We start from the raw sequence: 24,215 nt of genomic DNA, 5'->3' as shown, positions 1-24,215 counted from the left end.
ATAATCTTGAGGCACTCCAAATTGATTATCCTTTTAAATGCCTTCAGGATGCCTAAGGTCAAGCCGGGGTCTACCTCCATGAGGCTCGGTCTTTGCTTGAGTCTAAAGTTCCGCTCTGAAAAATAGAAAAGGACATTTGTGCAGAATTTAAGCCTGCACGATCCACGTCATCATAATGCACGCAATGATTGGATAACCAATCAAAGGAATTAGTTGGAATGAAGGTGTAAGTTTTTCATGTTTTTCTTTTTTTTTTAAAAAGATGTTCATCAGGTTAAATGGTAAAAAAATATGACCCGCGAAACAGCAAAGCAAAAAGGGATACAGAATACGATTTACATTGATAATTTGCTTTCAATTTTTTTTCTACAAAAGCCTGCAAGGCTTTCAGGTAGTGCAGCAAATAAATACATTGATCCTCATATATCCGGTATGAACTGTACATTTTACATAAGCCTCTCGTCACTTTCATCTTAGGAAAGAAACTTTGATCGCTGTTTCATGAAACAATCACATGTACTTCAAATTAAATGTACTTTAAATAAATAAGTACAAGATTGAGATGGCATTTCGTACAAGATATTCTGGAGGATGTTGCCAGACACTGCCATTTTCAACATTGGATGTATGGCTTTGTAGATGTACCAGCCATCAATACAATCTGCAGACCACCGCTGCTGTAAATATTAACATGTAACCAGAAAAAGGACAACGTATAAATTAATTGCAGGTAACTTACAGCTTGCCCTTGTTGTATTAGCTGATTGAAACAAAAATGGTAACAATTTTCTAAATTCCTGAAAACAAATGCAGAAAATAAATTATCCAGCTGTAAGTGAAGACTATTAGTAGTTTGATCATTTGTATGCGTGAAAATGAGCTAGCTGCATACCTCATATCAAAATTGAAGATCAATCAAAACTTGATTCAACGCACCAACTGGAACATCAATTAAAATTTTTAGCTGTTTGATATTTGTGGCCTTCAAATTCAAGACTAAGGCGTATTCCCACAAGTGCAAGTCATCTATTATTGATATAATATGGACTCCCAAAAGGAAAGAGGAAACAAAGCTTAGCTAGTATTCCTGGTTAAGCATTTATTTGTAACTGTAAGAAAACATGATCTCACATGCACATCTAAAAACTGACAGAGATATTAAACTTAAATTCAACAACATTTAAGAAAAAGAAATGCTTACTTTTTCACAAAAAATTTTGATGCATAACCTCAACCATCCACACCTCCAACCACCTGGAAGTAGAAAACTTTGGATAAATTCATTTTATTATACCCACATAAGTCATTAGAATAAGATTCACTGGTAGTGCCACTGGACAGGTTCTAAAACAAAGATAGGAAAACATGCCTTTTTATTTTTCCCCTAAAGAAACCTGACGTTTTGAGGAGTGTGTGCGCGCGCGTGTGCGCATGTGTGTGTGAGAGAGAGAGAGAGAAGATGAGAAGAGAAGAAAAAACAATATATTTCAATGAAAATAGCCATAAAAATAACCAACAACCCATACCCAGCATAGGGGCCAGTTTTGTCAATTTCTTCAGCAAACTGTTTAAATCAAGGGCTACACCCATTGCCGATCCAATTATAATTTTTCCCTAAATTTCCACACAACTTGCATTCATTTTGATGACCTCAGATATAACTATCTTGTCCAATTTTCCACCTAATATGTGTTCATATGTCTGAGATATATCACATTTTACATGTATATTGTGTTATGGCCCCCATATTAATGGATGTATTGTATAATCACAGTCCACCTCTTTAGTCCACAAGTGACGTGATATCTGAATCCAGTCCAGCAATCAGCATCATGGGCCTTCCTGATCACTTTGGAGGCCAATTATGCATATATGGCTTTATTGTTTGCCCATCTACAGTTCCTCTTTTTTTGGATGACATGCACAAGCTGATCACCCATCAATAAACATCATGTCAAGGATACAACATCAAAAACACCCATGATGCATCACAAACCCTGCCCTAACTAAAGAGTATCTACAGAAGTCTCTATAGATCCCCTAAAAGATTCCTCTATAGATCCCCTAAAGGATTCCTTTATGTCCCCAAGTCCATCTGGTGAAGCTGCACAAGACAAAAAGTGATGTTTTCATCTTTCCTCCCACAGAATTTATGTTCTGGGCAATCAGAACCACATTTTAGAAGGTCATCACATGTTTTAGTAAAAGTAAGAGCAAATACCCAAACAAACTTTGGATTTCTCCCGCATATAGGTCCCCTAATAGATATTGCAGATTAAAGCATAAAAATATTTTTTTTAAAAAAAAGGCAAAAAGTCAGATTTTATGTAATAAATGGTAGTAATGGACAAAAGACTGTATTCTGGAACAAAAGAAGCTCGAATTTGATTGACGCTGTTTGCATAAACAAGAAAATTCACTACAAGTTTATACAGGTCAACTCAATTTTCATTGGTTCACGTTGCAAGTTCAGTTTGAAGCCAGTGATGTATATAATCAAACAATCAGATATATTACGACTTATACAGCAGTTGTGGCAAAATGCAGAAGCGAGGACTAAAATACCATTGGTAGATTTGCTGAAATAGGACCCTGTGTGCGATTTGCACTAAGTACTAAAACTGTGGAATAAGCAAGTTTGGAGGTCCAATAAAGGATCAATCTGAAACTTAATATTCAAGACAAGTTCAAGTAAAAATGTACAAGATTAGGTCTCAAATGCAGGATACATGTCATTTCAGGCTTAAAAGTTGGAAACTTCTACTTATAGTGTTGCACCTACTCCAGAATGTTGCTCCCACTTCTGCAACCACACATAAATGCTTCCACCCCCTCTTTAAATAAACATTATTTATCACTAAAACTGTTTCATCAAAATCAAACTTAGCTCAATAATAAATGTATCCTCCATTATCTTATCATTATTATAATTTCATAAATCATTCATTACTCTAAGATATGGTAATCAGATAGATAGATTTCCAATGTTTTATAGTATTTAATATTAATATGTATGGATCTCTCCTAGGCACCTTAATATAAATCTTATGGATGTGCACTTGCCCACTCCAAACAAAATCCTTTATGATACAAGTATCTAAGCTTTCAAGAACCAAAATTATAAGGTTCCTAAGAGAGCACTACAGAATACTCAAAGAAACTAAGCAAAAAAAATGAAAGGAACTCTAGCATGCATGAATGCATACATATATGCATACACGCATGCATATATATATATATATAGAGAGAGAGAGAGAGAGAGAGTAGAGATAATACATGAGCACCCACATAACAATCCAAATAAGGTTGGTCTTGACTAGATGACCAGGAGCCTAGCACCGATGATCCGAGCTATTGGACGTAGTCTACTATCTTTAAACTACTTACTATCAAACAATCATGTGATTTTGAATCCCTAGCATATGCATCGCTTATGCATGAAGCTTAAATAACACAAAAAAGGTATATTTTTTACCCTTGGATGCATAGACTAAGATCTCCAAATCACCTGATTTTTTTTATGGTAAGCAATTTAGAAATAGTAATCACATCCAAGCTTGGATTATTGGTGTTAGACCCACAGTTGTCCAACCAAGGCTAATGTATTAGGATTGTTATATGGGCACCCACATATTAGCTCTATGCTATATATGTGTGCAAATATGGCTGCCCCATAACAACCCTAATAAGGCAGGCCCTAACTGGACCCAAGGGCCAACGCTAGTCATTCAAGCCATTGGATGTGATCTTCCTATAAACTAGTTACGATCAAAAAAATCAAGTGATCAGAGATCCTTAGCCTACGCATTGGTTATGCATCAAGAATGGACACATTACATAACACGAAAAATACATATTTTTAACCATTGGATACATAGGTTAGGAATCTCCAAATCACAGGACATTTGTGACAATGAGCAGTTCATACAGCAGATTGCAAGATACTCAAATAAAAAATTTCAGTGAACACATAACACCAGTTAAACATCTACATTTAAAAGCAACCATAAATAGTTAAATACAAATAATAAAAAGACAGTTAAAAAGAACACATATGGCTTCTTTGTACTAAAACCTCATTCGCCTTTCCACTGAACTAAATCGCATCGAGGTACTCGAATTTTGGCTGCTTGCTCTTCTGCTTCAATATCATTAACAACTCCACGACATCTTGGAAAGCCACAGTAGCAAGCAAGTTGTTTGTCCATTGAGAAAAATCTGAAGAAAAAAGAATATAACAGGGTAAACACTTGCATACGAAAAAAAGAGGAGAAGATTCTCGATCCACACCTATAATCGTATGTCAATTCTTCCCATTGGTTGATGTCTCGTTTTGCAAATATAATGATATGTTCGTCACCATTAACACTAATCACTCTGGAGTAACAATTTGGCTGCAGGAAAAGATTGAGGAAATATTTTTTATTAATTGTGACACAAGAATTCTAGCCATATGTATGTAAGGATTAACTGGGGAAATAGTTACTAGGCCAACTTAATCGTCTTGAATCACTCAATTGCAATCAGAATTCTCATCCTCATACCTACTAGGCTGATTAGTTACAGCAATCAAAAACTAGAGTAACTTAATACCATCAAAGTCACGCATCATTTTGAATTTGAATAAACAAAATAAAATGAGCCACTTAGAGAAAGCAAGTAATGAATAGAGAGAGAGAGAGAGAGAATCAACTGAATTATCTTTTTGTTTAGAAAATGAACCAGGACAGCACAAATACAGGTTAGAACCATGTGTGAATACAATAGGCGGCACACCGGTACCGGTACAACTTGGTATAGCTGGTATAGACTAGTACGCACATGCTTAAATTCTTGGTTTTAAGTGTTTGATGCATGTCCAACCTGCAAATAAGTGTTCGATAGAGATTCTCAAAGCTGGACAGAAGTGTTTAGGTAACATAGGTCCTTATTTACTAGCATGTTACTCAACACAATGGAGCAAAATTGGCAATTATTTATTAGGAAATGAATGTGTCCATATGTTAATTTTTAACAGTATCTGGCTATCTGCCAATGGCAACAACTACAGAGGCCCATCTTCATGTTGTTTGCCCCGCTATAATCTTATCAAAGAAATCCTTTTCTTTGTGCTGACATCATGTAGTAAAGCCATGCAAACAAATTTCGAATAGAGGATCTTTCTTTACTCATTCTAACTACATTCTTTTCCACATTCCACTGGTTCAGACTTCAATTTTTTGGGGTTCAATTATTTTGTAAAGTGAGGTTCTTTAAATTTACCTTCATTGCTCCATTTAACATCCTCTCAAAATAACAAGCACCAAGGAACCACTTCTCGGATGATAACGGTTAATTCATTTAACAAAGCACATAAATTTCACAACCTATCAAATAAGCTTTCTTGAACTGATATTGTAACTTGTAAGCTTTATCTCAGGTAATAGAAACCATACATGGGTTCACCCCCTTCCCCTGCAACAATTATTGAACATAAGAAACTAGCTTAATTACACATTTGTTGGGACAATGCCAAATTAATTTTTTTTGAGTAATTAATTTTCTTGATATTTATCCTACAACTTTCACTTCTTAAAAAAATCAGTATCCTTCTAGTTTTCAATTTTATTCTAGAGTAAGATTTTTTACTCATATATTGCCTGTTAATCATTCAAATTCCAGAATAAAGTTACCTCATACATGCATCCTGAAATCTGGAGTTTAAAAATTCAATCTACCCTTCAGCTGCTTTCTTAGCATAATAACCATATATTTCCCAATTGCATGAGGGAAATGGAGCCCAAACAATGAACCGGACCAGGTTTAGTTAAGAAGCTTAGCCGTATAATATTTATAGTAGTCAGCCAAACAAACCAAAGAAAGCTTGACAACATCTACAAGCAGGCAGGGTAGTGGGAGCAAATAACAGATGTGGATAAGGTGCCCACAATGAGGACTCACGCAACTATCAGCATAGATAACTTTTGACAATGATAATTAACACACGAACGCTCGGCAAAAGTTTTAGAATTTGCTGAGATGTTTGCACTGTCCTTTTTAATCTGTCAAATTTTCAGATGGAAAATATACTTTCAAAGCAAGTAATAGTAAACAAACAAAAATATAGGCTTAATTATTTCAGAAAAGCATGCAATCATTTAAAATATTGGTAGTTACCAGACCAAGCACCAGGTTAATGAAATCATTTAGAAGTCTACTTTTCCATACACTCTAAAATGTAATGTAAAAGAGTAGGATTAGCAATAATCTAATAGCTGACATTAAAGATAGTCCATTGAGGTGTAATAAAAGTAAATAGTGGAATAAAAAAGGATTTGCAAATGCTATGAAGTGCTTCACAATGATGCAATCTGAAATTTACAGCATGGAAAGACAGCCTTCTCATATAATATAGCTTAAACTAAGAAGGTAACGTGTAATTTCTTACTTCACAAGAGTGGTTGATTAAATGAGCTATGCTTCCTGCCCTAGTAGCATCAATGACACGCTCATCATCTATTCGGAACATATAGGTTCCAGCACCCTGCACAAGTAATTGCAAGTTACTATCATGTCATTCATCTCTCCTCTGGGGTGGGAATAAACACATTTCCAAGGAATTCTTTATGAAAAATCAAATTGAAATATCCTCTTCAAAATGATTATGTACGAAGAGGGGGGAAATGACGGCATTGAAATGATGATACAGAAATTATGCATAATTTTTGTAATCTAGCAAACAAATTGTGAGCAGATGAGATATAACATAATAAATAAATGAATTGATGATTGGCTCTGCTATCTCTATGGTCTAGCAACATAACTAATCCAACAAGTAAATATGTATTCTCTTACATCAGACAAGCTACCATTGAAGCTTACAATTTTAGTGGGGATGATATCCTAGCTATCAATCTACCTGACCATAAATCAGAAACAGTTAACATACAATTGTCCAATATCAATATTGGAAAGGGTAACTTACCACTAATGAATTATATATCCGGTGTTCTCTTATGTCTGCAATTGGTGGCCGAACCAGTTCACCTATATATTCAATTACCTAAACCGCAAAGAGGAAAATTAGGTATCAAATGCATTGAGTCAAGAACCAAAAAAGAATGTAACAAATTCTCATCAGCGTACCATGTCCCCAGCCTTGTGCGCAAGCTTTGCAAAAACACCAAATCCATGAATTCTCGATTTTCCTAAAAAATGGGCATAATGATGGTCAGGTTCAGAAAGGGTAGAAGGGTCTCTCTGATTATTTGAGTGTCAGTCAAGGATAAACTATAAACCCCCTGCACTTAAACTTTGTATCAAGGAATATTATGTTCAAAAAAATATTTTTTCATCATTCATATATTGTGCACACAGTATTAAAACCATTACTAATCGGCAAAACGAAGTAAATATTCCTTGACACTAATAATTTCAAACCATAAATGAAAACTCCGGTAACAAATATTGGTATACCCTTACAAATTGTGTCCTGCCATTTAGCATGCATTAGGCAAATATATTTGATGATAAAGATGTTAAAGTCATATCCCCACAAACTTCGCCAAGCTCTACCATAATATGCCTCTTCTTATCGTAAGAACTTCAACTCAATCCTGAGGCCCAACCCACCCCTGCTTAAATTCCAAGCAAAAGTCAGCACATCATACCTCGAGCATGCCATGATGTAAGGATTTCAAATCGGCCCTTGTAATACTGTCTTCTGATACCCATGCCCATACAAGATGGCAACAGTTTAAGAGTCAAAACAGTGCTTGAGAGCCACACATCCACTTTCACACTCCTATCAATGATAATGAAAACATCTTCATCTATGTACACTCTTTTCATAATATAAATTTAATGGCATTCTCTACCTTTCCTAATTATGGTGTTTTCTTGAAAAAGTGAAGATTATATAGCTACAAAATGTAAGCATCACGTCATGTTCTATTTACAAGTGCTAAACAGCAACCATAAACAAGAATTATCTCCACAAAACAAAAAGCAATTATCAGGGAGAATGAAGGAGATGACATCAAAGAGCTTGGTGTTTTATTTTTAAGAAAAAGAGGGATATATAACACAACAAAACCAAGAATAGGGGATAAGAGAATTATATTTGGGCATCATAATCATGAATTGTAAATCATACTGTATATTCAAGAAAGCCTTCCAAATTTTAGAAAAAAAGGCCTTATTTCTACCAATTATATAAGCAGGCTAAATATCATCTGTATAGACTTAGATATTAATTTAGAGGATAATATTTAGTTTGCAACAAAGCATAACTCTTTTTCTTCCTGGTAGCATTTGGGACTGCACTAAGGAGGCTTTCATTAATTCTGGGCCTTCAGTATAAAATAACGATTATTTATCAAGGCTCCCGCCAATACCCTATAGAATGCAAAGCCAAGAAAAAGTAGACTATATGTGTTGATGAAAGTAAGAAAGATTAGTTCTACATATACTCTTCTAGATCCCCTTAGTTGAAACTTCAAAAGACAGCAAAATCTCTTGCCAGATTATTTTCTTCTTTTGTATTCTAAGGCCCCAGGACCATGCTTGTTGCCAATGATCTAGCATGTACAGCAACAAAGTTCGGATCTAAATGACTAAACATACTTGAAGTTATCAAAATATTAGTTACTTGTTAAAATGAAACAACTTACCAAAAGCTAGTCTCTTTCTGAACGTCTCCTTCATATTTTTGTACTTCTCTGCCATGGAGGATATGTTTCCCTCATGATGAGAGGTTCCCAGTTTTGGAGCATCAACCAAACAGGTTGTTTGCAAAGATTCATTGTTAGTAGAACCACAGCCAAGTCCATTTTGACGATAACCACTGACCAGATAAGGCCTGTTCTCTATAAACAATCGTTTTACAGATGCAGCAGCCAGAACCTGGGGTTGTTTCTGTCCCCTTCTCCAGGAGAAATTGTAAGGCTCTGTTCAGAAAGAGAATATCATTATTGAAATCAAAATTAGGTGCTAGAATATAAATTAAAAAAGAAGGTATCATTCATAGTCATCTTGTAAATAACAAATGACAAAAGGCATGTAAGAAAGGAACCCCAAGCATGTCAATCATATGTTCTCCTTCTGCAGATTATCACCAGAAAAATGAAAATGTGTAAAGCAAATCTATTTTCTCAACAGATGATTCCCGTTACTTACACAATACAGGCAGCAATTAGAAAGAAAATAAAATAAATGGATCCAGATACATACCGCTTCTTGCACAACCAGATGGGTTAGATGCAGGGACATAGCTGGAATCAAATTGAGCAGGAAGTGCAAGGTTATCATCAGCAGGCGGACGCTCATTAGATGGCTGCCTATGCTTCTTACAGAAGGAAAGTAGGCGAATACACTGATCATCATCCTCAAGTGACATGAGATGTATTTTGTCCTCATCTTCCAGCTGCAAGTCCAAACAAAACAAGAATGGCAAGAATACAAATAAAATGGGGTCCAATGGAAGAGCTGATTGGGAATAGCAAAAGCACTGATATGAAGGGAATAATAATGCCTAATTCAGAGGGCGAGGATGCCAAAAAAAAAATGATAGCATACCTCAACACAAAGACCAGCAGCACGTGCACAAAGTGGATGATATGCCACACAGCACGTATTGTGAGAGCACTGTCAAGAAACTTAACTTTCAGAGCCATACTGCTTATATATCATGCAACTTGATGAAATGTCCAGCATAATAAAGATGACCAATATGAAAAACTGCAATTTGGAAATTGAAAGAACCAAATTTTCCATGTTGTGCAGAACAAAAGAAAAACTTTATACAAAACCTGAATGCAAGCCCCATAAGAAACGCCACAAATGCTGCATAATAGCTTCCACCGATCCTGGCCATGTCATTTTATGGAAGCATTTAACATGTTTGTTTTTGTTCGAAAAAAGCTAGCAAGATACTGATGTTCACGTGCATAAGTTGATGAGCAGATAATAATGCAATGAAATGGTGAGATACCTAGACCTTTAAGGAAAAGAAAAAGACAATTGAGAATGCATTATAAAAAATTAACGAGTACCTTATTAATTCTACTTATCCCATCAATAGGCTCCATTCTCTTCACATCCAACAGGCAAGTTTCTGCAGATGAATTAAGTTTAAAAAATGCATCAATTTCAATATTGCCACTTAAAGATAGGGTAAAGGATTTCCTACAAACCAGGAATCCACATTGCACAAGTCAGGTGAGCCCAGCGTCCATCAGTTGTAGGTTTAATTGCACCACCTAACACAGTTGCAATACAACGATCTAGTAGTGTCCCATATATGTCTTATGAATAACAAAATAAATAGGCACATAAAGTACCAATAACAGGACAGAGGCAGCATCTTGGAGGAAATCTGGGTGCACCAGGCCGACATAAATTGCAGAGCCAAAGCACGCCATCTAAAGGTTCCAGCTCACCATAGCATCTTGCATGAACCTGAAACAGGTATTGACTTGTAAACTTTGAAAATAAGATCAAAATAAAAAGAAACTTCATACTGTCCGACAAAATACTTACCATCATACGGCATTTATCACACTGAAGGAACAGATTGTCCTCGTACTCCTGAAAGTGCAAACCAAGGTTGGCACAATTTCATTTCAACTACTTACATGCAAAAATTAATTTTATAAACATTTACCAACCATTGATACAATATTTGAAAGCTGCTAAAAAAAAGGTCTAAGAGAATTTTAAATTCAATAAAATGCTTACAAAAGGTAGAAAAAGGTGATTCTGGTACTTATCCCAAACAATTGGCTTATAATAAAAATAATGCAGCTACTAAGGGAAGAGCAAAGTTGTAGCACTTCACCTCATCCATGTCACAAACACTGCACCTGTCAAGATCTTTCCAGTTAACACGAACAGCTCTATAACCGGCAGGTACATCCCCACTGCTTTCAAAGTACTTCGAGCACAATCTAGAATTTGGCAATTCCTAACAAGCAATGAGATTTTTTTAGAAATCAGATAAACACATTTTACTCTGAAAAGCTCCCCTTCCCTTTTTTTAATATTTGAGTTTCCTTGATTATAAAGCAGTTGCATGAGCATTTCATGGCAATATGTTTACACTTATATAATTTTAAAAAACAACAGCACAGCACACAGAGTTCAAGACCAATAACAGTAGCTTTAGTACAGATATAACAGGTGCATAGCCATTAATAAATAAACCCATAGCCAACAAATATTTTTTGATTTCTCCAGAACAAAACTTAGTGGTCAGAGAATTTTTGCAATTGGTCAAAAGTCCCACCGTGGCAATTTATAACAACTGATGATTTTACAGCAAAGCTCACATTGCACAATAACTGATTTGAAGACAACCCTAACAGAATCTGGTCAATGTCTCTAACAATAGAGAAGCACATGATAACATAACTTTTTGACCACAAGCCCTCTAGCCATCTACTAAACTTTGAAAAAGCAAAGATATCCACAGTAATAGATCCCCTGGAATAAACATAATATAAGTGTTCTCATACAAAAAAAAAAAAAGAAAAAAAAGAAAAAGATTAAGACATAAAATTGCCATGAATAAATTAAACAGAATGGGGAATTAACAAAAAACTGAAAATTTTCTATTTATTCATGCCATGAAATATGACTTAATCAGACATCATACTAACCAATCCACAAGGTACATTGATACTAATGAACAGACTATTTTTTGTTAGAGATGGACAGATTAAGGACAGCATCATTGATGATCATGCATTATAGAATATTAATAATGCAAATTCTTGATTGAGTTGCATAATAACAACAAACCTGAATGAGTTGGGATATTTGCGGATTTGAGAAACCAAACATGTAAGAACCAGACTTTTGAAATTCACTTCCCTCCACTTCAGCATTAAAACCATCACACAGCTTATTCCTTATTCTGCTATAAATTTCCTTCCAACAAGCAGTAGGAGTAGGTCCATCAATCTGGTAATAAGAAAGAATAAATATTAAGAAAATGCAAAGTAATCCCCAAAAAATCCCAATGAATTTGCAAGAATCAATGATATATTACAAAGCACAAATTTTCTCTAATATATGACAAACTTATCATTTTCAAGATGGTAAACACTAATGTTGTGTTTTTTGCTCCTTCCACGGAGAAATACGTGTTCTGTAAGTTCATGCTCTCCATTCTCTGTATTGTTAATATGCACCAGAAATATATTTACATGTTGTATTGGTTATACATCATTTTATTATTGTTCGGATGAACTCTAGAGTTCAGGTAAAATAAGGTAATGGGGTTAGCTATCTGATATTGTTAAAAAACTAAAATTCCACAGGTGACTGAAGGAGCATTAATAAAGATAGACTGTCAGGAGATTCAACATGTAGATCTGTTGTTGCCCATCTTCTGCAGGATCTGTCACATCATCAGCACTTCACTAATCACTATTAGTGATGATGCTATCTACATTAAGGCAAAATCATACCAATGCTGAGAAAGAACAATATCTGCAGCAAGTTATTATCAATGTACAACTAACAATTTTCTTGAAATTGCCATCCGCAACAAGACCAAACTTGAATATTGAGTTGTCAGACCGACCTAAATGATATTTGGTGTCTGATAGCACCAGAGAGACCACAATATATGTTCGTGTACAGAACAAGCAATGGTCCATCAAAATAAAATCAATAGTCTGCTCATCTCCTTAAAAAGTGTCTCATCGTTTAGCAAAAAATATTTCAAATATTGTCACAATACACTACAACATCCAGGAAAAACTCACTATGGGAAAAGACTAACAATTTGGAGGGAAGAAATGCAGAGAATATAATAAAAGTTTCAGAAATAATTCAGATTATAAACAAAAGAAAATATAAATAATAAATAAAAAAATTTAAGTTATAGACTTATCAATAACTTGACAACATATGCAAAAGTGGTTTATGAGAAATTAACTTCAAGTCTCTCTCAAAGGAATAGACGGGACCAAAGGGATGAGCCACAATGATTATAATCGGACAAATTTGGCAAGCAATACAAATTTGGCTACCTTCAAGACAGTAGCACATAAAGCATGCACAAATTTAGATTCCCTTATAATCCATAATTATGTGCTCCTTCTTTTTTTTGCTAAATCGGATTTATCATACAGTACAGGTACAGATACAGCCAAAAAAGTCGAAGAGCAACAGGTACCGGAGCGCACCAAGCAACTCCCTCTCTCCAACCCAAAGAGTATCCCCAGAGTGGTTGGCCATACATAGGGCCACCCAATCCATTAACCCATTGGTCTCGCTGTACACATGCTTCACCTACAAGGCCATCCCGCCACAGACCGTAGCCTGGATATCTCGAATTACATGCTCTTTAATGATATGTTCTAACTATTCAAAATGAAATTGTAATGCCTCTAATTTTGGCCCATTTTATCCGAAATCATCCAAATTAAAAGCAATAAGAATATGTGTCAAGCTTAGGTTGGCAAAAAAAATTGATCTGAAACCAAACTACTAAGCTTTGGTCATGTATTGCTAATGACATCACCTTGAATATTGGTCACTGTCGAGTCCACATGATTAAAGCTGAATACATCCTGAGTGCTAATATTACGAACTCCTAAAATAATGTTCCATCCTGATGCATAGTCTCATGCAGACTTCACTGAACCAGCCTAGTTTGCGGCCCTGCCTGTTTGTTGTTGTTCTTTCAGGAAATCAAGGTGATGTTTATTCTGATTGATTATTTATCTATCTGTCCAGTAAAAATCAATGATTTGTCTTGCATTAACTAAATGTCTGGTAAGTATTAACAACCTTTTGGCGCCCTCAAATTTTCATAAGATGACATTTTTTAACAATTCTAGAGCAAATTTTTATTCATATAATGACAGGATTTCAATGGGAATCTGAATTAAGAACAAATTTGTTAAACTCAGCCTCGCTTGTTACAGTTTTGTCATTTCTTGTTTAAGTTATCCATCTACATTCTATTTCATATGTGTGGGCGGGTGCGAGGTCAGTAACATCTTGTACAAAACCTTGAAAGACATACTACAAAAAGAATGAAATCTCTCTAGCATCAAGAAAACACCAATATTATTCTAAAAGAAGAAGATGAAAATGATGATGATGATGATGATGGACTTTCAATAGGTTCTCTTCCTATTTTTTTCATCGCAAAAGGCTTTCCCAAAATACTACCAATCACATAACCCTTGATGAGAGAAACCAAAATGAGATTATAAGAATGCAAGCTAAGAATGTGTTGGACCATTTTGCATTGTTGATGAGATTAAAGATGACTAGAAATCTAAGCAGGATAATTTTGTATTCTAGAAGGACCCTGTTGGTGCCAAATTATGGATAAAGCCTTAAAAAAGTAAAGTGTTTCATTAGTTATTTGTATAATCTAATTTTTTTGATGCTAATGAAATTATGTATATCAATAATGTTTAAATGGATTAGATGGTTGATATGCCACCCATAATATAGGTGCTGTTGAACTTTATGGTTAAGCCAGCAATGGCAAAATAATATTCTACCAACATCTTAAGTATATGTTACATTTAGATGGCTATGGAAAACCAGAAAGATGCACAGAAGAGGGCATCAAGCTGCAGGAGTATCAGAAAAGAGTACCTTATTGAACATGTGAACATCCATTTATGCCAATGCTTGAGTTTCAACCTAAGTAGGATGTCGTCTCATCATGTATTTTAAAGGAAAACATGAACCACAACTATCAACAATCATGAGCCTCTCTACAGCCTTCCTTTCATCTATCATCCCATCATGCTCTTGAACATCCTAATATGCTGAGAGAAGCTCAATCTGATTGGAGAAAACTATGGAAATAGCAAATAAAGCTGTCCCAGAAACTGGTTCGCAACCTTGGTTGGTTACAAGAAAGAATATCAAACTGACTGCAAATAAGTTTGTATTTTCAAGAAGATGTTGTATGGTTCTCCTAGAAAGTCTAAGGTGTGCGAACTGCTTAGGGGCTCAGGTGATGGGCCAATACCGCTGAATTATAAATATCAGTCATAAACAATTGGTAATGTGGTTACATTTTGGAGACCATAGAGATTATATAATCATGAAATTCTTAAGGTTCTTTACTTTTCTTTTCATGTATGGTTAGCAAGCACTTTAGTCCCAGTCGAGAAATATGCCTGAAACCCCTTTTAAGTTCTACACCTACAATGGCTAATGCAGTGTCAAAAATATCAGAATTTTTCCACTGGCTTTAAAACACAATTTTGAAAAGCATTTTACAGAACATTGGACAGCATTCACGTGTAAAACTTATGTATTTGATCTTGAAATTTATTAAAAAACTCGAAAGACTACATCCTATAGATAACTCCATTTACTTCAAAGTTTCAAGGAACAAGATACAAAGAAATGATAGGTATTTTCTGATGCTACAAGTGCAATAATAAACTAACTGAATTTACAGTAACATATTATAATTTTTTGAAGGAACAAAATGGAATCCCAGTTTCACAGATTATGAATATGCTTACCTGTTCTCCATCATCTGCTGTTACTCTAAATAAAGGTCGGGATTTCAACTTGGGATTCTTCAGAACTTCCATCCTATATGATGTTACTATACTTGGATCTGCACTAGAAGAAAAAGAAGAAAGACATCAATATGCCCAACTTTCTAGACAATTATTGTCGATCGGAAAGGACAAGACTGTCAAGTTTGAAATAAAAGATGGTTGGGCTTGAAGGATTGACACCATTAGAACAATAATAGTACAAAATGATAAATATTACCTTTTATTGACATAAACCTCCTAAAGGCAGTATATCCTGCTGGCCAGATATGATGCTTGTTATGGAAATACTCTGAATTATATATAATTTTTCCTGAAAAGCAACCACAAGAAAAATACAAAAGTTGATTACATCAGTTCATTACCATAGCGTGTATGATCTATATAATCTATTACATAGTGGAACTGGAGTTATTTGAAGTGTGCTATCTAGGATTCATTACTAGTGCCATTTTTCCAAGCATTTAAATCACCTAATCTAGTTACACGAAGATTCCCTATTTCAATTGGAGAAATGTTGATGTGTTCATCTGCATATGTTGTTTCATCTCCTGACAGATCTTCACATGAGTCAGTTTCTTCTTCGTTCTCTTCAGGAGCACCAGTACATTCATCAGCCCCAATACTTTTTCGCAGCAGCAGCATGCTCTTTGGAAGCTGCTGCTTGCTCAGATACCTATCAAGATCACCACCATGTATTAAAATATGGAAAATGACAATGGTAGCTACCTAATTCAAAACTAGAGCAAATAAACCTTCAAATTCATATAGCAAACATATAGGAAGAACAAATGATAAAAAATATAAAATGCAGGAGTTGAGTTATCATGGAATGCACATCCAAAGCTATAGCAAAAGCGCAAGTTAGTGCTTCTAGGAGCTAAGGAAAGGCGTCATGTGGAACACAAAGAATCCCAGTTAACATACAGCATACGCTACAATTCAGGTAGATTTCCTTCATGGACTCTGTGACAAATAAATACGCTTTGGCAACACTTAAAATTGGAATGTCATTAGTTGCATAAACCATTATGAATAAGAATATTATGCAAAATATGTAACTGTTGATCATCCTATTTTCATTAGAGTATAAAATAGAATACTTCACGTTCTGAGGCACAGCCAAATTGATTTGAAAAGCTCCTAACAATCTCCTAAAAACAAATCAATTTCATGCTATGAAGAGAAACAGCTTAGGCTTCTTTGTCATCCAAAGTATAAATAAAAAAACTACAAACATTCTAGTTTTGATCAAAACTAACATGACTGCACTTGACCAAACAATCAAACCAGCCTGACTAGAAAGTCATAGTAAATTGACACAGACTAGCCCACAATGGCAGATACTGAACCTGTCATGAACTTGTAATAACCAAGCACAGACTGAGCAAAATTACAACTATGTCAGATCAGGGTATGGGCTTGGGCCAAAATTGCCACACCTACTTTTAGGGGCTGCTTTAAGCCGTCACTTTTTCACATTCATCTTACACACAATGCACAGGGAGATGAGCATATTTCTAGAAGGAACGAAGGATAGACAAGGTCAGTGTCTCCAAGATATTGCATGCCGCTAAGGTTTCAAAATAAATCTAACAATAGCAACATTGATAATGCTGATCACAGTCGAGTAGCATAGAGAATACATACAAATTGCTGCAGCAAATTTGACAATTATGGACAGAAGTACCAAAAGGCCAGAAAGTCTAGGATGGAAAATGAAGACAACATAAGATGCACAATGAAACATGATGACAGAAGGGATAGGAACTAAGGAATAAAGAAGTTCACCAGTAAATAATTATTTTTCATTAAAAGTTAATACAATGATCTTATAAACCACAAATGCATCCAGCTATTCAATAAACTATGTTAATTTGCCCTTATAATCATCTTTTTTCTTATTAAGCCTTTTTGATCATAATAAATATTTTCGTTGTTTTACAATGTTGCAGTTCTTCAGATGCATCTCGAAGGATGACAGACCTACATCAATGGATACTCATTACCCATATGCATATAATGAAACAAAAATTAAATAAAAGATGTAACAAGATATAGAATGCAGAAAATGTTAAATGGGAACATGCATAACACACAAAAAAAAAATAACAGAAGAAAAACAAGTAGCTTGAAAGCCCAATCTTTCATGATGTTAAATTGTTAGCAACATAAGGCAGGGGACGACAAGAAGAGACAACCACAATTTCAAGCCTAGTCTAGGAAGGAAACAATGCCGAACAGAAGCAGCATATAATATTTGAAGCATGATGACTCAGTCATGTACTTGTTCACTTGAAAATGTGAAGGCCTGTCATCAGGGCTTTGAGCACACGCAACCAGAACTGGGTTGCTGTCCAGGTCGTACATTTTAAAAAGTCATTTCTCCTAGATATGAAGCGCTCAATCTCAATAATCAGTCATTCACAAGAATCATTTATCGTCGTATCAGAAATACTGCATAGCTTTATTTTCATTCACATACTAGACATCATATGGGTTAGTAATTGCAGACAAATAATAATTAAAAACCAGTTGTTTGAAGAATAGCAACACAGAAGATTTTATGTGGGCTTGAAAGTTTTCAAAGGACATGCTGAAAAGGAATCAACCGATGCAACTTAGCATGATCTGCTATTCATCCCCAAAATAAAAGAGACATATGTTACTTAAGAAAGTGGTAAACAAATTGCAAAGCCAAATGCCAAAAGTAGAAGAATAAAATTAGATCCACACCATGTGTTGGCTTAAATTAGATCCACATTGAAATTTGTGCATATAAGAATCTAATTCAAAGACAAAAGGGCATTTAATTTTCATAACAAGCAGATAAGTATTTTTTGGGGGTAGCAATAGTTTCATGTATGAACAAGTACATACATTTTTGCTTCATCTAGGCTTCGATAGAAACGTGCTTGCTTGCACTTCAGATGCAAAGAAGAGAGCAGCCCATTAAGAAATGGGATAGCATTTTTCAAGTTGATCCTGAATAATTCAAAGAAAAGGTTATTGCAAGATGATTGAGAACAAATAAACATGCAAAGCTCTAGAACAACACATCATATCACAAGACTCTAATGTGCTGGGATACCAGAGTTTTTAGGGTTAGCTGGGTTTGATCCCAAGACTTAAATGTTCCAAATGTCAAATGAAACTGCAGGATCAAACCCAGACTCTGGCATTAAAAAAAAGGATACAAGTGCTATCAAATGAAACTACAAGATCAAAACCAGGTTTGCCATAGAAAAGAAAGGCAATGAACCTTGCAAAATCATGTGTTCCAAAAAACTGTACAAGAACAGATTTGTCCACCCTAACTGGCTTCAATCCTTGACTTGCACCAACATTTGATTCATTCACAACAACTGCAGGCCACATAGCATGCCCTGTTGAAGAAAACCACAGTGGGAACATTTAAAATTGTCAGAGTAAAGGAAAATGCTTACCAGTTCCTAAGTCCAAGAAAATGTGAGAGAAACCATAAAAAGTCATGTAAACATGCAAGCTGGTACTACATGAATACAGAGTCTCAAGAATAAAAGTAACATAATCAACTGAGTGAAATAGTATAGCATGCAACACATTATTCGCCATTTATATCGAAATGTTACTAATCCATCGCAATATTTGCTTATTTAAATCAAAATGTTACTAATCTAACAACAATGGCAAACATTGATTTTTAGTGGTAAAGTTCAAGATCTCACAGTATTGATTCAATAATCAAAAAGAACACAAGAATCCAACCAGATCCTTAATAAGAATATAAGTATGGAACAAGAGATTCATTTGATTATCATCAGTAGAAATTACCAAGTTAATGATCAAAAATGTTTTTCTTACTTGGCATACAAAGTAGAAAAGGTTGAATTCTGCAATGGCATGAACCAATACCATGGCAAATTCTCCAATTTTAATATGCTTAAGGAAAGTCTTTTATATAAAAGCAAGTTCTGAAACTTCTCCTATTTAGGTGAGCTGCATAGTGGCCTGATGCTCAGACACTCATACCCCTTCTCCAGTGGAAGATGTTTTGATTCAAAAAACTTACGAGTTTTCCACAAGTCTTGACCTGGATATTCCACTAGCTAGGCTTTCCCCCTTTTTCCTCCTCGCAATAGTAATAACAATAATAATGACAATATCAATAACAATAACCATGGAATGTTGTACCGCCCCGAACTGCCTGGTACGGTGCTTACCGAGCTGTAACAGGGGTGGATCAACATGGTTCCGCCTCTCGGTTCGAAAAATCTGGTGAAACAAAGGAAAGGGCGAAAGAGAGAGAGAGGAAAAGAGATGGGGGAAGGGAGAGAGAGGGAGGGGGGGCAGGTCAAGAGGAGGGCCAAAACCCTTCGTTCCCTTTCCGGCCCTCCTCTCAACCTCTCTCTCCCCCTCCCTCTCGCTAACTCCTTCTGGCCCTCCTCTCGACCTCTCTCTCTCCCCCCCTCTCCCTCTCCCTCCCTTCCTCCCTCTCCCCTCTCTCTTCCTCTTACTCCTCTCTCTCCAGTTTTTCTTTGACGGTACGCACCGGAACTACATGGCATGGTACCATACCATACCGTACTGTCAGCCAACTAATATGGGTGCCAATACCGATACTGCATACCTTGACAATAACGATATTTAGTTTAAAATATAATCACAGAATGGTAATAGCATTTGAAAAAGAAGGTATGAGTGATTGGATTGAAACATCTTTCATAAGCTAGAGCAAAATTAATATGGACGCTATGGATGTACGCTTTCCAATTTTAGCTGAGTTATAGCAAATAGATACAGTATAAAGCAATATGGAAAGAAAGGTAAGTAAGAGCAAGCATAAACCCAATTCTTGGAATATAAAACTGATTAACTAATCCAAATCTAATTTTGACACAAAATATGCTTAGATAACGGCAGGAAATGAAAATTACTCTAAAACCATATGTAAAGTAGATATGAGAGAAAAGCTTATTGGAGCATGAATTTAAAAATATGAGAGATCTAAAACTTCAAAAACATTACCACAAGCCCAAAAAAAGTGTAAAATTTAGAAACTTGAGTCCACTTTAAGCCAAAGAGTTCACTTAATGAGAAAACAGAAGACAGCATATCAATCTAATATGCCTCTCTTAGCCCTGTAGAAGCAGACAGCATCTTATAGTAAAGAATCTTCTTTGGGCATTGAAAGGTTTCCCTTGCTCATTCACATAAAAGTGAGAGTGCATACAAGTGCATAGGTGCAACTAAAGAATGCACTAAATCTATGACATTGTATACATGGAAATACGTATGTACGATAATGTCTAGAAAAACTAAAGAATGCCAGGAATACTAGCCTAGACACTGCCTCAAATTGAGAAAAATACCTGTAAGTTTTGCCCATACAAGATCCCCTGGTTCAAGATCTTGGCAGTCATGGAAACTAAGAGCCAGTCCCAGCAATTCATTGTAATTGAGTGCTTTCTTCTCCATGTCAGGAACACCACACTTCAAATTCATTTTTTGCATTTCCTCGCAAGAAATATGAAACTTTATCTTCTCATTCGATAGAATCAGATATTCAACATCATCATCATCATATTCAACCTGTAATATGTTGAGCATGAATCAAAAACCAAAAACATGACAAAAAGGTCTGTATCAACATCTAGCATGGCTGCGTACAACTTTAACCAGCAATTGAATGCAAAGCGAAGGGGTGAGGGAGTATGAGCAGAGCTATAAAACCATCCTGTTGTTGTAGAAACTTTCATATATGATAGCTGCGCATATTATTGTAATCTATGATATTGCAGGAGCATGTGCCATAGGGGTCTAGTTATGACTGGCAAAAATTACTCCAAAATCGGAAATTTTAAAGAAAGAGAACATAAAATCATTCTTACAAAAGCATATCTATCACAGTAAATATAATATGAGAAACCATACACAATGCTGCTTGGTCGTTGAATTGTACCCAGTCACAGAACCCCGATACCAGTCATCATCCATCGGCCACAAAACCTGCAATTTTAGTCCACTAGTTAGAGTTTATCAATTGGGATCGAAAAAAAGACCTTTAGTCGCCTCCAGTGATATGACATAAGGATTCACTTGCCTTGCATGTCAATCCAACAAATGTCTGTGGATCCGCACCTTCAAAATCCAACCTGCAATAATCCAAAGGCGAAAAGGTTGTTTCTTTAGCTTTTAAAAACAATTATAGATTGTTTCGTACATATCAAACATTAATTAACGAGCAAGATAGATTGCAGCACGATGGGGATAGTAGGAATACTCACTCAAGCCATCTCTTCCCCTTGCCCAGACCAGAAATATCCTTTGGAGCCTCACGAACTCTCTTCTTGGTCTTGGCAATGTTGGTCTTATTAAACCCTCCGGTTCCTCTTAACCTAGGCCCTGAAACTCCACTCAGCGAACCAGACCCATCTCCCAGCCTAAGCAGCTCGTACTTCATCATGTTCCTCTTCCTGACATTCTTCCCTTCCCCAACCAAATCGGCCTCAAGATCCAGCCGATCACCGTCTCCAAGTTCCATCCCCTTCCCCTCCCGATCCCCGGCAAATTCCGGCCGCGACTCGAGTCGCTGGGCCAAAAAATCGAAGGACGACGGTCCGTCCACAGCCGGACGAGGCTTCTTGACCCTCCTGTGGTACACAAGGATGGGTTTTCCGGCATTGCTCCTCTGGAAGTCGCCCCTATCAAGATCGAGGGGCTTCTTGCGGTCCTCCTCTTCGCCTCCTCCTCCTCCTTCCTCCTCCCGTTCGTCCACGAGCTTCCGGGCCTTGACCTTCTTGGACATTACGTTGGAGGATCCGCTAGGGTTGATGCAGGGGGCGGCGGAGTAGACGTGGCCAAGGGGGAGATACCGCACCGGGTGGTCGACCTCCTCCTCCTCGTGGACAAACGCCTCCATGGCCAGCGCCATTGGAATCGAAAAGAGAGAGCGAAGGAGCTAGGGTTTGGGGGAGGGGGGCCGCTAGGGCTTTCAGGCAGAGGACGGGATTCTTGGAGGGAGGTGTATTTTGCCCCCCCCGAAAAAATAAAAAAAAAATCGCCGTTTTCCCGCCCCGTCTGTGATTTGGCGAGTCGGCTTCGCTTTTGAGTCCGGGGTTATTTATAGACGGCGATGCCGGTGTGCTGCTCCAAGAAGCTACAAGCCATATAGCAAAAGTAATAATAGAAAATTTAAAAATGAAAAAAAAAAAAAATCAGAAGCAATGCAAGGTAGAGATGTAATACGTCTACACATCTCCCTTGTTTCTGCACAATGCATAGCTTTTCGTTTGTCCCAAACAGCACTATAAATGAAATGAGGTTGGTATTGGATGAAAGGAAGGGTGGGACAGTCTGTGTCTGAGATTAATTTGGGTGAATTATGTTTGTATTCAAACATTAAATGTGCATATCATGGATATGTATCTCAATGCGCCGTATTTTATGTCCATACTAGCGACATATTACGGCGATGGATAAAGTTAGAAAGGAGTTAATCCTTGATGGATGTCATTCATGAATCTAAGAGTTTTTATGGAAGACTAGAATAAAGTTAGAAAGGAGTTAATCCTTGATGGATGGCATTCATGAATCTGAGAGTTTTCATAGAAGACTAGAAAAGTTTTCGAGACTAAAATATACTACACTAACAAAGCACCTTGAATTCCCTAGAAGTGCATGGTTCTGTTCATTGATTGTTTTGGTTTGTCATTGAACAGATCTTAATTAAAAGAATGGTTATGCATTGGGAACAAAGAGTATCTTGAATACATGGATTGGGTTACATACTCTGTTAACTCTTGTTCACAAGATTGTGGATTAGTTTTTGTATGGCATATATAGATTTAATTTCCAAATGCAAATTTAGTGCCAATAAAGTCATCACTGTTATCTCTATGAAACCACCCTCATGGCACAATGTTTCGAGGTCGTCCATGATATAGCTAAAACAAGAAAAAATTACTCGATGATTTTGCCAATTAAACCAAGAGATTTGGTTATGTTAAATCCTAGAACTGTCCCCTCAAATCACTATAGATGGGATTAATGATCAAGTTGCTCGATGGGAATGGAATTGGACTTGCTGCACACATTTTTTCTTTAAAAAGTAAACAAAGAAAATGGAGGGGAGGGGGTTGCATTGATGTATCATTAGCCACAGTGATTTCTCTATTTATATTTTCTTTCTACCTTTTCGCTTCTATTTATACCATTCCAATTTGAGCATACATAACTGGCTGTGGGGTCATAGATGGACATGGTCTTGTATTATGATCAAATACATGTTGCAGAAAATAGCTCATTTTAGAACAGAGCTTCAGTATTTGTACATCATCTTTCCCTTATTGAACCAATTTTGATTTAAAGGGAGCATATAGATTGACGCAGATTGGATAGATTGATGCATGTTGAGTATACTAGTCGAGGAGGGTTTAGATTAGGTTCAGAAGCAAGAAATAACACATCAGCATTAGGCCACATATTCGAACTTTTGGAGATCATAATATTCTCTCATATGGTATCATGTCTCAGCACTAGAAACATTGTAGGTCAAGTGAGTATAGCCTTGATAACTATAGTTTCCAGCATGACCATTTGTCCGCTTCCCCAAAATGATCATGGAACAAATTCATCATATATGGAAAAAAGGCTGACATGGTGATATCTCTAATCAAAAAAGAATTCAAGAAAGCTTGCAAAGTC

General features: G+C 36.2%; 1 protein-coding gene across 6 annotated transcripts; it reads right to left on the bottom strand.

Moving 5' to 3' along the window:
• Nucleotides 1-322: 322 nt before the first annotated feature.
• On the bottom strand, nt 323-22,662 carry LOC103719040 (histone-lysine N-methyltransferase TRX1-like). Of its 6 annotated transcripts, XM_088707641.2 has the most exons (30): nt 21,797-22,662; nt 21,613-21,664; nt 21,444-21,518; nt 20,882-21,101; nt 18,793-18,916; nt 18,411-18,515; nt 16,004-16,206; nt 15,751-15,843; nt 15,492-15,589; nt 11,779-11,940; nt 10,817-10,942; nt 10,519-10,566; nt 10,320-10,437; nt 10,173-10,238; nt 10,032-10,093; nt 9,789-9,845; nt 9,556-9,624; nt 9,211-9,403; nt 8,652-8,927; nt 7,650-7,783; nt 7,126-7,187; nt 6,965-7,042; nt 6,428-6,523; nt 4,291-4,394; nt 4,076-4,218; nt 1,202-1,254; nt 893-939; nt 740-797; nt 577-661; nt 323-494 (listed from the first exon to the last, which is right to left on the bottom strand). In XM_088707641.2, the coding sequence occupies exons 1-20, from the start codon at nt 22,441-22,443 to the stop codon at nt 7,776-7,778; spliced, it is 2,802 nt and encodes a 933-aa protein (XP_088563767.2). In that variant the 5' UTR covers nt 22,444-22,662; the 3' UTR covers nt 323-494; nt 577-661; nt 740-797; nt 893-939; nt 1,202-1,254; nt 4,076-4,218; nt 4,291-4,394; nt 6,428-6,523; nt 6,965-7,042; nt 7,126-7,187; nt 7,650-7,775. The 6 variants fall into 6 exon arrangements, with proteins under 6 accessions (XP_088563767.2, XP_088563766.2, XP_038983847.3 ...); XM_088707640.2 differs by having other exon boundaries at nt 323-661; XM_039127919.3 differs by lacking the exon at nt 7,650-7,783.
• Nucleotides 22,663-24,215: the final 1,553 nt, after the last annotated feature.

Source organism: Phoenix dactylifera, chromosome 11, assembly GCF_051530095.1.
Source record: "Phoenix dactylifera cultivar Ajwa chromosome 11, Ajwa_hap1_PhDact_Kaust_v1.1, whole genome shotgun sequence".
NCBI lineage: Eukaryota > Viridiplantae > Streptophyta > Magnoliopsida > Arecales > Arecaceae > Phoenix > Phoenix dactylifera.
The sequence above is the reverse complement of the archived record's forward strand: the minus strand, read 5'-3'. Positions and strand labels throughout refer to the sequence as shown.